Raw genomic sequence first — 13188 nt, 5'->3', positions numbered from 1 at the left:
TTAAGAAAAGGCATGAGGTAGGGAGACGAGTTTGTTACGGGAAAGAGAGTGACTTTGTCCTGAAGTACAACCAGTTGTTTCAAAACTGCAAAGAGGAGAAAAAGTACAAAATAATGGACATAGAAAGCTGGGGCGTGAGAGAGAGAACCTGTGTACCTAAGGCAGCTAAAGTGGACTGAATTTATTATAAGGATTTAAAGATAAGCTTTAATATCCATAGTGTACTTAGATAAAACTGAAACTTAATTTTCTTTCATCTGCGAACAGGGTTTCCGTGGGCTCTTCCTGATAAAAGATTGTGACAGGTTTTTTAATCTGCCTGAGAAAGCAAGGATTTTGTTTTACTAAAATAATCGTGCGCTTCCTGTCATCTTTATCACCAGATCTTTGATTACTTAAGAAAACCAAGTCTTCTCACGATTAAGAGCTAAGTTTTGCTCACAACTGTGTAACTTCCTGGATCCGCCTTTAAAATCTTTTCTTTCACTTTGGTTAAAAAGGTAATTAAGTATTGTTTCATAATGACCTGTGATCCTATTTTGTCAAGTGTCCAAAACTTTTGATATTTTGGGAAAACTTCTGAAAATAAGTCCTTTTGACCTTGAACTAACTTGTAATTTTTCAGAGACCCCCCCCCCCAGGGCATCTTAAGATTTCTCTCTCCTGTAAAAAAGGTATTAAACTAACTAGGCTTTTGTTATATTACATGGGAAGGAATTGCAAATAAGCAATGCAAAAAAATTTTTAGATATTTGTAGGAAAACGTGTTATTAATATGTGTTTTGGAAATTGTATGAAAGTTCCTGGAAATCTGATATGTCCTAGTATAATAGTTATCACTGTAACTCGAGGTATCTTAAAATGTCACAGAAACAACCAAATGTCCTTGTTGATTGCATTATGATAAACTATCATCAGATCTTTAACCATGACCACTTTTTGTTGTTGTTAATCCTTACCTGGGGATATTTTTCCCTTGATTTTTAGAGAGAGTGAGAGGAAGGGGGAGAGACACAGAGAGAGAAACATCACTGTGATAGACACACATTGATTGGTTGCCTCCAGCATGCACCTGGACCAGGGCCAGGGCTAGAGCCTGCAATGGAGGTGCACGCCCTTGACTAGGAATCGAACCCGTAACCCTTCAGTCCGCAGGCCGTTGCTCTAGCCACTGAGCAAAACCAGCTAGGGCTAACCATGACCATTTTATTTTATTTTTTATTTTATTTTATTTTAAATATATCTTTATTGATTTCAGAGAGAGGAAAGGAGAGGGAGAGAGAGAGAGAGAAACATCAATGATGAGAGAGTCATTGATTGGCTGCAGCCCGCAACGCGGGCATGTGCCCTGACCGGGAATCGAACCCCGATTGCCTGGATCCTAGGTTGATGCTCAACCGCTGAGCCACGCCTGGCCGGGCAAACCATGACCATTTTAGTCTTTTGTCATTTATAGAAATTATTGTTTTGCTTTTGCAAAGTGCTTCATCTTCACGGAGATTCATGGGAAGGACTCTGAAAGGACAGGTTCCTGGTAACTTGCAGAGCACACCATTGAACTAAATAAGAATTGACCAAGAAAATTCTAAGGAAAAAGTGGATTCATAAAACCGCTAACAAAAGGTCAAGACTTTATGATCTGGAACTGAATGAAATAACAAGGATGGTTATAATTTTTAAAACTTTTTAATATTTTGTTTTTCCAGATTTAAGGAAACTTTTTTCTTTTCTCCTAAACTATCTATGACTTATAGCAATTTGGCAAGTTCACCTTTGTGAACAAGATGAAACAGTGACTCTTCTCCCTGCCTGATTCCTCCAGAATTTGGAAATTCTGAGTATTCTTGTTTTCATGACAACACAGTTATTTGCGTAAGTTCAATAAGAATCTGTTTTCCTTGTAACAGGACACAATTAGAAACACTGGTTTTATTACCAAGACTTTGGAAAGTCACGTTTGAGAATATGCAAAGAATCATGTGTGACCAGTTTTACGGACTTTTAATAAAGCCCCTTGGAAAAGCCACCTGGTACCTTGCTTGTAGGTTTGCTGGCAGCCTTACCAGGTAAGTAAGGAAGGTCACTTTCTGGAAGGTGCAGGAACCTCAGGATATATTGGGGACCTCGAGAAGAGAGGGAGGAAATAACCCAGATGCATAGGTATTGCAGGCAAAGTGTGAGGGCAAGACCTTCCCTTGGCTTCCTAGGCTTGAGAGGCTTTTAAAAAGTCCAACCTGAGATTCCTATGGAAAGTTCCAGCAAAGCAGATTTTTAAATGCCTCTATCTGGTCAATGACTATTCTTGCTGCACTTATGTAAATAATCAGGTCAAGTTTATTGAGACTAGATTTATTTTGCAAACAAATTAGTTTTACTATAATTTTCTTCAGTAAAAATGGGGATAAAAATGATGCTTCAGTAGAACTGTAATGCTCCTTGAGGGTGTCTGATTCTAGCCCTGTTAACTGTCTGCGGTTTCCTTTTCTGCCTGAAATCCAACTGGATCTTGAATTCTTCTAGTTTTTTCAAACAATCTGACTACAACTCTTCAAACTAAAGTTTCCAATTTTCCCCCCATTCTTTTGATTCAGAATCACTACAAACAAATTTTATGAAATTCCTAGAAACCTGATATGCCCTGGTATGTTTATCACTTGTAGTTCTCATCTTAAATAATCATATTTGCTTGTCAGTGGGATTATAATGAACTCCCAGCAAGTCTTTAACCATAGCCCCTTTTTAGTCTTTGTCATTCATAGAAGTTACTGTGTTCTTGTAAAAGAGTTTCCCAAAGCCCTGCAAACTGAATGTGGGTAACCTGACATCAGCTTCAGCTAATTGGTCCCAGTAGCTCCTGTTCAGACACTCCTCGTGCCTGTTGTGTGGGCCATTCAGAAAGTTTACAGAATTCCCGGTGACATCAGAGACATTCAAACTGCAAATATGCTTCATCTAGAAGTCTTCTGACTGGCTGCCCTTGGGACTCTGAGTTTATAATTTGCTCCAACCATTAACCTTGGTTTTCTTTGGTTTCCATAGAAATGCCTCTTATTAAATATCTCACTGCTCCCACCATATAGGCCTAACTTTGGGAGCCCACCTGCAACACCACTTCCTAAAATGAGACACAGCCATTGAACTGACCTATTCTCAAGAGCAAGAGACTGGTTCAAGGAAATAATTCAGCTATCGACTCAGCTGCTGGACTGTGAAACTCCTTTAAAGTTTCAAAGGTAAGACTGAAAGGGGGCAGAACACACCACCCCAGAATATGCCGCTTTGGCATAAGGATTTTTTTCAGCTGATCATTGTTTAGAAACAGCAGACACAGGAAAAGCTCTGAAATGTAGAAGTAGTGACCCTTTCGTGGGGGAAATTAACATTTATGAGAGAAATATCCATTTGTAAGGGTGTCTCCCTCTCTATACCTGCAGAAGAATGACTCTAAATTCCAAGAAACTCATCAATGGGGAAGGTGCCAACTTTAATCTGCGAAACCACCTTACCCTTGTTTACTGTGCTTTTCCTGGTAACCTCCCTTAACGGGCCGCCCCCCCCCCACCAGAGGGCGGTGACTTCCGTGGAGTGACTGTTTTCCTGGGTATCTCCCATGTGCACAGGAGGAATGCATGCTAGACTTGTGTTTTTCTCCTGTTAAGCTCTCTCATTATTACAGGAACAGATCTCAGCCCCAAACCGAGAAGGTAGAGGTAAAATCACTTTTCCTCTCCTAGAAGGACATTGGGAACATTTCTGAGCAGTTAACTGTAAAGTTACAGCATTTTTCTGTCTAGCAGCAGAACCATAACACAACCATGAGCTCAAAGAAACACAGCGTCCAGTGCTAATGGCAGAATGGTGTATTCTTGGCCTCCTCGAAAGGCACAGCGCACGTGGTTCAAACAGCACAGCACAGCTCTGGTGGCCGCCAGAACTCTGGCAGGGTTACATCACATTCGTTAAACAGTGGGGGCTTTTAGCTATTTCATATGTTTATAAGGCCTGGTCACATACACTGGGATATATATACACACATGCTTTTCACCAGTATAACACGTGTGATCTAGAGCCCATTTACCTTATGTCAGCTTTGGCTTCTTGGTGACCCAAGTGTGGAAAACCAAATTAGACGTACCAACACAGTCATTAATTTGACTTAGAAAGTTAACACAAAAAAAGAACCATTTAAAAAAAATCTTTGGTGGCATGTTAAAGGCATCATACTTTTCAGCATAGAGAGAGAAAAACAAAAATGCCTCAAATTAGTAGATTTAATAAAAAGCTTAACTTATTTTAAAAAACAGAAAAGTCACGCAAATTAATCCTAGAGGTCCCAAGGCACAATCTCTAAATTAACAGCCCACCCCCGTTACGTGATTTTTTTAATGGCTGTTAAACACACAAATTTATTTTTTTAAAAAAAACAAAACAGCAAATCACAGTGACTTTTTAAAACTCTATAAAACCTCAAATTCAATAATTACACAAAATCTTACAGCCAGAAGTCAAGAAAAGAAATATAAAAACAATTTGGGATTCAAGGTTTTTTTAAAGTGTCGCTGAACTGAAATGTCTTACAAGCTCCATGGTCCGTGGCCGTGGCCGGGGGACAGCGCGGTGCTGCCCAGCGGGCCGAGGGGCCGAGTCCCGTGTCCCGTGTCCCCCGCGGCGCGGGCACAGCTGCTACACGAGGTTGAACTCCTTCAGGTTCAGCTGCAGGATCGTGTCTTTCACGGCAGCGAACACGAAGCGGATGTTCTCCGTGTCGGTGGCACACGTGAAGTGGGAGTAGATGACCTTCTCCTTGTCGGGATTCTGGTCTTGATAGAGCTTCAGGATAAAGTCTCTGGCCGCTTTGACATCCTGCTTCGGCCCTGGTCACAGTGAGGGTGAGACAAGAGACACACTCACCAGCAGGTAGGCCCCCCCTGAACTCCGGGCACGCTTGTTCTCATTTGGGCTCTTTCTTGAAGCTATCTTATGTCTGGAGAATAGTTATAGCTCATGAACCTGTACAAGAGGGTGTTAAAGTGTCTCCCGGTATCTGAGCATTGCACTCTAAGGCAACGTGTTGAAGAACAGTGACGTGACCCGACTGACCTCTCTGACACGGGCCACTTTCGAAGAGCGGTCATTCTTACTAACTCAGGCGGGCAGACGTGGGCTGGGAGGGGCGGAAGGAAGAAAGTGGGAACTAACGTTGCTAGGCACCCAAGTCTGATTTTAAAGTTTATGGGCCCTGTACTCCGTGGCCAGCACAGTTAATATAGGGAAAAAGTGCTAAAACAGCCCTCCTCTAAATATCAGGGCCAAACCTAGTAACACTTGAGACCTCCGGTACCAGAAATGATTAGCAACAGGCCACAAACTGGCCTGCCTTGGATGGGTCATGTATACAAAGAACCTCAGTGTCGACCCTGTGTCAATAAAAGGACTGCCACACTGTAACCGACACATAAGACGTGCCAGGTGCTCTGACCAACACTGGGGCTGCACAGATAAGTCAGGCACAGTCCCTGCCCTCAGGAGCCCACTGGGAAGAGAGCAAGGTGAACCCAGGCTGCCAAGGGAGGTGCACCTGCTCGGGGTGGGGCGAGGGTTGGGGGACAGCCGAAAGGAGGAGCTGCCTGAGCTGGGTCTTGGGGAACAAATTGGAATTAGCAAAGGGAGCTGACAAGTGTATTCCAGGCCTGGGAGAGGCCTGTGTGGAGGTGAAAACACACAATGATGCAACAGGAGCTTTGTTGGAAGGTGAGAAAGGCTGTCAGAGGCAGATCAGGGAGGCCCCTGGGAGCCGTGCAAGGACTCGGGACCGATGTCAGCAAGGTCCACAAGGTGGACACTTACCTGTGTATTCTGGAAAGTAGCTAATTAGATGAGAGTACATGATTTTCTCTTCCAAAAGATCCTTCTTGTTTAAGAACAAAATCACGGACGAGTTGAGAAACCAGGGGTAGGTGATAATGGTTTTGAATAAGGCTTTGCTCTCTTCCATGCGGTTCTAAGGGAGAAAAGGGGAGCTTGGGAAACCACATGTCAAGTCACTGGTTCCATCCCTCTGTCCTCTCACCAGCTGCAGCCTGGGGGTCACTGTCCCTGCTGAAGCTGGTGAGCACGTAGGGCCCCCCTCACTAACCACCCCAAGTTAACATGTAAGGATATAAGAAGGGCTTTTGTGCAATATGGAAAAAGAAAGTTTTTGCCCATATTTGACAAAAGTTCTGTGTGTCATTATTGGGACTTCCAGGTGGAGAAGTTCACAGCTTCCGCCCTGAGACACCCATTTTATTGGGTGTGGCCTGTGGCCTGCAGACTGTGTGTCAGGAGTCGTGGGACTATGAGAGGAAGACTCGCGGGGGGCCACGGCCCTTAGAAACGCCGGACACTGGAGAGAAGGGAACCAAGGCTGCTGAGCTCGGACCCTGTGCTACACTTCCCACACAGGTAATACCGGTGTGCTCGACAAGGGGAACAGGGCCCCTATTTTATGGGTGGGGATACTGTTGTTCACAAAATGTAAATACTTTCCCAAGCCTCTATCTGGTGGAAATTATGCAGGACAATAGAAAATATTAACTGTTCCTGATTTATGGAGAGCAGACTAGGCATGTACAAATCTTATATGGGGACAACAGTTGTTCCAGATAGACATACTCGAGAAAGAGAGCAGAGTGCTAAGAGGAAACACAAGAACTTCCCTTTCAGGAGTTCTGAAGAACATCAAGCCCAGAGGAACACGCCGAAAGTCTCTCTTTCTCCACGACTCCCAGACACATGGGCTCCTGCTCAATATATTTTGGGGCATTAAGATATGGAATTTATTGCCAGAGAGGGAACCCCTCTTGCTTTTAAAACTTCTTTAAAATTTATTATAATCTGCCTGGCCGGGCGTGGCTCAGCGGTTGAGCATCGACCTAGGATCCAGGCGATCGGGGTTCGATTCCCAGTCAGGGCACATGCCCGGGTTGTGGGCTCGATCAATGACTCTCTCATCATTGATGTTTCTATCTCTCTCTCCCTCTCCTTTCCTCTCTCTGAAATCAATAAAGATATATTTAAAAAAATAAATAAGTAAATAAAATTAAAAAAATAAAATTTATTATAATCTTATCAATAATAAGCTCTAAGGAAATACATATGAAAAAAACAATTCCTATACACACAATGAGAGGGTGCAGCATGTCTGCAGCCAGAAGGGAAGAGTCTAGAGGGGCAACCACTTAGTTTTCTCCAAACACTGATTTTTTTTTAGGAGAAGAGAAAATGTCCCGTTTTTCAGCACATCGGGCTGAAGTTCTTGTCCCTTGCACACCTGACTAATCTTTTGAGTTTCCTGAGAAACATTGAAAGTAGTTCCCGAGGCAAATTTGGAGCTAATTTTTCATATTGATAACTCAAGGACTTTCCTTTTCAAAAAAATATCTGCACCGGAAGAGCTGGGCTGCGGCCAAGATTTCCATTCTTCGCACACTGGCACAAGTAAATGGGTTAATCCTCCACAATCAGCTGATGTAACTGCTCCTCAGGATATGATTTGTTCAGTTATTACCTAATCCTGGACAGGGTTCTCGATTGACTTACTTTCACACCCTAGAAGCAGGACACATTTTCCTACAAGGTCAAGAGGTCTTGTGAAGGGGGAGGGGGCAGTGGTATCCCACAGAAACTGCCCCATCCTCACAGAGAAGTGACTGACAACGGCCAGTGTCACTTTCGGGCGGACACTGAAAGCCTGTCAGGGTGGGTCAGCCCCAGCTGTCCGAGCTGGTCCCTTCCAGGAGGCCCCTAAACAGCTCCCGGCATCTGGCACCACTCCCCCTGCCAGCTCAGCTAGGGACCCGATGCGGGAGGGCCCTGCAGGTCGGGAAGCCTGTTCTCAGGTAAAGTTTATTAGAAATAGTGTTGTTCAACTGTGGCTGTGTACATCAGCATCCCTAGGGGACTTGGAAAAGATACTCCAATCCAGTAGCAGGAACCTCTACTATGGGATCCAAAAGATGGTATTTTCTCAAAACTCCCCAAGGGATTTCAATGTGCAGCCAGGGCTGAGAGCCAGTGCGTTTGAGTGGCCCCAGCCCTGGCAGCACATTAGATTAGACCCCACACCCCGGCTGCACCCCCTCCCCACCAGGTTTCTCTATCAGGTACCCATGGAATTCCAGTGGGCACCCAAGTTTGAGAGCCAGGTTTCTGGGTCAGTGATTCTGAAACTTACATGTTTATGGGTATTACCTGGGATCTTGCCAAAATGCAGATTCTGACTTATTCGGTCTAGGTTGACTTAGTAGGTCTACATTTCCTAGAGCATCCAGGTGATGTCTGTGCTGCTAGTCTACTCACTACTCTGAATAGTAAGACAGTGTAACCCCAGGAATACAGTCTGATGGCAGAGCTGGCTGGCTTTTTGCAAACTGTGAAAATAGGTCTCTGTCTTCCACAGCTCACCACAGTCCCCACCCGGCGTACCTCGTTGTCACACTCAGCCAGGACCTGGTCATATTCACTCAGAGCAACCAAAAAAATGATGGAGGTGACGCTCTCGAAGCAGTGGATCCATTTCCGCCTTTCCGATCGTTGGCCCCCAACATCCACCATCCTGTTTTACAGAAACACAGGTCTCTCAGAGGCTGGAACACACGGCTCTGGAAAAGGGCAGGATCATTCTGCCGTGGGAACCAGTGCTTCTGAGGCTCCTTGGTGATCTACGACTGAAAGGGGACCCACAACTGAGCTGTTTGAGCACGACTGCTTTGGGCACTGAGGAGCCACCGAAGTTTCCTAGCAAAGGGGGACAGAATGTAAGTGAAGTTGCTGAAAACAGGTGCAGAGGTCATTCCGGTGGAGCCTGCTCGGAGACACTGCTGAGGAAGCTGCAATCGTCCAGGTGGGAAGTATAAGCCTCCCCTTGGGCACCACTCTCCCCACTGGGGTGCTGGGGCACCGGCCACAAAAGGGGCAGAAAGACAGCCGCCTGCCAGGTCCACTCGGCTCTCTCCAGGCCTCTGCCCCTTCCTGTTTCCATGGTCCTCTCATTTACCCACGCATCCGTCCTACATTAGGTGGAGGCTGCCCCTTCTTCCCTAGAAAGATGCGAAAGTGCCTATGGGAAAGATGGCAGGGACTCACTGCCAAAGGCTCGGTCCCAGGCTTGAGTGCCACCAGGGTCAGGCAGCCTCTGCAAAGTAGAAGAGCGGGGGCTTCGAGAGGGCCAGGGGCCCTCTGCGGGGTGGCTGCTAAACAGCTGAATCCTGGCTCTCCACTGTGGACAAAAGTGCACACTCACTACGATCAGATAACATGTTTTAAGTGAAACAGCCCAGTTTTTAAAATGTTGGCTCAAAAGTTCTTTAAAACACCAAGTAGGCCAAAGGAAATACATCTGTGGACCTGATACAGGTTTTGGAAGTTGCGAGCAGCACTGATGCTGAAAATTCATGGGCGCACACAGCACAGGAGATGCTCACACAGGGCTCCCCAATGCCCCAGAGCACTGAGATATGTGGGGTTTACAGACAGGACCCGGATGTGGCGCATATAATGACTATTAGGAGGAATGAGGGAACTAATGGATGTAAAAGTGCTTTGCAATTTGCAGCGCTATGTATGCATAAGTACCATGTTGTTACTCATTTTTGCCATAATTAAATGCAATGAAGATCTACTTAAATCATCCTAAAACTACTTCCTATATTTATACATGGAAATTCTTATACAGCTGTAAAATAGTTTATTATCTTATGTAATTTTTAATACACATCTTTCTATTGATTCTCAGTGTCTTTAAGGATAAATCTTGGAGAAGGGAACAAAAGGGAAGAGAAATATTTTCAACGTTATGGAAAAGACGTCAGTATAGTCAGTGTGTGTGTGTGTTTGGGGGGGGCACACAGAAGAGTCATCCCAGACTCCTCATCTCCAAGGGGAACAGAAATAATAGAAAGGTGGGTTCCCCTCTATTCTAGCACGTGAGACCTACCACAGTCCTAAATACCCTGGGATGGAGAGGGCACACTGCCCTGAAAGGTCCAACCCCTTTTAGGAATAACATATTTAAGACCCTTTGGGGGCCTCCCAAGCGTGCACGCACAGATTCTTAACGGGCCGTGCCAGGAAGGCATTCCTACCGAAAGATGATGTTTTCCAGGTCAAATGGATACTCGATGATGCCAGTCGTGGGCACTCGGACACGAAGCACGTCTTGCTGCGTCGGCACATACGAGGGCAAGGCGATTCGGTCAATGTCAGTCAGGTAACTGTGATTTCAGAGAAAGGAGACATGTCGATCCCAATCCAGGGAAGTTGCCACGGCTCAGAGCAACCCCCACTCAGATGCCTGGCTTCCGTCAGTGACCCTGAGAGCCAGCCGTCCTACAGATGTTCCAGAGAGAATTGGATCGGGCCTCAGGAGCCTCTGGGAAGCCTGCAGCTCCCTCCCTGCCCCCCTCCCGGTTCCAGCTCCATCACTGGCCGGTGAGAGGGGGACCGCAGGATGTTGGCACCTGCCCCCCGCCTTCCAGCGGCCCTTCCTCCCACACTCGCCCGCGGCCACGAGCGCTGTGGACTGCACGTGCTGTTCGGCAGCGCTTTGCTCAGGGAATTAGTTTCTAAGAAAGCATACAAAAGCATAAGTCAGGCCGACAGGAAATCCTTTCAAAATAACAAGAGAAGGTTTTCCTGCTACACGGGGAAATTAAACATCTAACACAAACCAAAACTTGTCTTGGATTATGTTTGCCATATAGTAAAACCCTGAGCTTAAAACATATCACTTCTCTGTGGTAAAACCAGAGGCACTTAAGGCATTTTTTAAATAAAATAACTCACGTCCTGGCCAATGATGGAGTTGTGATTCCAAGCCCGGCGGCCTTCTGCAACCCGCCCCGTGCCCCATACGTGACCCTAAGGCTAATCGTCATTGGCTTCCATATGTGTGGTTTTTCTTTGGTTACCTACGCCAGTCTTGCTCCACCAGACTGTATGTTCCTTGACGTTAGAGAGCACTTGCTGTACCCTCACCATGGTACTTGGTCCATAGTAGGCACATATCACATTTTTTGTGCCGTGAATGTCCAAATAAGCAGACATGACTCACAATCACCGACCTGGACCAAGGAAATGCACAGGCGTCTCACTGGTTTCAATGGTGGGGCAACTCGCCGAGTTTATTTCCTCTGCTGCAGCTCTGCCCACCAACCTAGTCACTTTCATCATTCCTCTCCTACTTGTCCCCATTTTCAGGGCTCCATGGAACTTTATAGCAGCTCCAGTGGGTCTTTTCCAAATGGATCTACATCAAGAGCCCTAGCCCCTCCCCAGGGCCTTCACAGAGCAAATGATGCTGGGCTCTCAAGGAAGGGCCGGATGCCTTGGCCCGGCCGGGGGCTGTCCCTGCTCCCCAGCTCTCACAGGCAGTCTGCTCTCCTCTACGGGACACTGCCTCCTTCCTTCCAGCAGTTTTCTGTGCCCATCCGACACCTTAGTGGGACTTCTTTTACTTCCTTTTCCTGCTTTGCACCTAAATATTCCTGAACTCAGATAGGTTGTGCCAACCTGGATTAATGGATTAAATATTCAGCCAGGGACCAATGCCAGAGGTAAGACTCCAGTTCCCTCTCCTGCTCACTGCCTCATCCAGGTGACGGAAGCGAGTCACCCACCCACGCCAGCTCAGAGGGCGATGGCAGCACCTGAAGGGAAGGCGACACCTCGGGAAAGGACTTTGGGGCCCTCAGAAGATGGAAGATGACTTGGGCCAAGGGGGAAAGAGCTGCAGAAGCAGGAATCCTCTCTTGAAGAAGGACCATGATTCAACTACTTGCCCAGTGATCTGTCTGACCCAGGCCTTGCCTCAGGAAATTCCTAAGAAAATGAAATTCTCTGATCTCCCTGGGATACTTTGCATGCAGGACCATCTATTTTTTTGTGACCCTAAGGATAACAAAACTAGAGCTTTATGGATCAAAAACACAGGGTGTAGGCCTATTGCAAGTTGATAATAAAGAGAGCTCCTGGGCTGAGCTTCCTCCCTGTGCTGGGCACGCAGAGCCTATCTTGTCCACTAGAGGGCAGCACAAGACCAGCCACTGATGGGGCCCTTAGCACTGCGATCTAAATTCTGATTTTAGATTTTGGGGTAATTGGAACTTGGGTCTACTGATCAGGAAACCAGAAGGCAAAGGGACATGGAGAGGAGGAAAGTAGAGGCCAAAGGCAGGTGCAGTTCTCACTTAGATCTTTCAGCACCCCAAATGAGATCAGATCCACCAAGGGAACTCCACATTTTATTGGGCCTCATTGAAGAGCACAGAAGCTCAGGACATGGTGAGGAAAGGAGGGCATGGGCAAGGGGAGAAATCTGGATCCATGGGGGAACTGAAGGTTTTAGGAGGTGGGAAGAGCCTCACCATGAAGTAAAGGGGGAATGCAGACAAGCGGGAGGGAGGGAGTGTTGCCACTGAGCTAGAAGCAGCTCCTTTCTCCCCGTGAGAAGCTTCTTTGAAGCACAAGCAGCTCGCTGGCCTGCAAGCCCCTGGGGCAGCCCGCCCGAGGCTCTGTACTCACTATTTGGCAGAGTCTGACAGCTGGTATTCCCTCCTCCTGTCGTAACACTCCTGGATTCCTGGGTCCAGCCAGAGCTGCTTGATGGCCTGCACCTGGTCCCTGGAGAGCGTGGAGACCCTGTCTACTTCCACTTCTCTGATTAGCTGGGCATTTTCCTACTCGAAAGAAAGAGAACCTTTTATTAAGCGAAAGCAAGGCAGCCAACCCACCGGTGAGTTGGGCACTGGACTTGCCCTGGCTCCCGGATCAGGGAAGCCACAGGTGCTGGGGTGTGTGTGGCAGGTGCCCTCGGGAGGGGCTTCTCACAGCCACTCCACTCAGCTGCAGCCACATGGAGTGGAGCTGATGTGGCGCCTCACTCAGTGGCGAGAACCACAGAACCCAGCACCTGTCGCTTTTGGTCCCAGCAGTCCTCGGAGGCCAGTTTCACCAGCATGCAACACCCAGTCGTTAAGAAACACTGACCGATTGAGCATCATGGTGCTAACAAACTTGACTACCTCTTCAATATGCTACTTATTTGAATATCTGCACAGCCAATGGAGCAATTTAAAAATAACCATTGTCAGTGGCAAACCAAGGGCAGGGTGGCAGAAGTGGGTGGAAACAGCAAAGGAGTGCATTGTC

The 13188-nt window shown here is 46.7% G+C and overlaps 1 protein-coding gene and 1 long non-coding RNA gene across 2 annotated transcripts in view; one reads left to right on the top strand and one right to left on the bottom strand.

Annotated features, from left to right (window-relative positions):
- Positions 1-3841: 3841 nt before the first annotated feature.
- GNA14 (G protein subunit alpha 14) overlaps positions 3842-13188 on the bottom strand; it is a 123233-nt gene continuing 113886 nt past the window's right edge. The window contains exons 3-7 of the mRNA XM_081152254.1: positions 12562-12716; positions 10125-10253; positions 8467-8596; positions 5848-6001; positions 3842-4874 (exon numbers count right to left, since the gene is read on the bottom strand). Of these exons, the coding sequence (XP_081008380.1) occupies positions 4684-4874; positions 5848-6001; positions 8467-8596; positions 10125-10253; positions 12562-12716 (759 nt within the window). The 3' untranslated portion in view covers positions 3842-4683. The remainder of the gene's footprint in view (positions 4875-5847; positions 6002-8466; positions 8597-10124; positions 10254-12561; positions 12717-13188) is intronic.
- LOC308564271 lies at positions 4756-10220 on the top strand. The gene is made up of 4 exons (XR_013999916.1): positions 4756-4917; positions 6248-6444; positions 8441-8884; positions 10145-10220. It is a non-coding gene; the product is annotated as an uncharacterized lncRNA (long non-coding RNA).

The sequence above is a fragment of the Miniopterus schreibersii genome (assembly GCF_964146895.1).
Source record: "Miniopterus schreibersii genome assembly, chromosome: 11".
NCBI classification, from domain to species: domain Eukaryota; kingdom Metazoa; phylum Chordata; class Mammalia; order Chiroptera; family Miniopteridae; genus Miniopterus; species Miniopterus schreibersii.
This window is presented reverse-complemented; position numbering and strand designations above follow the sequence as displayed.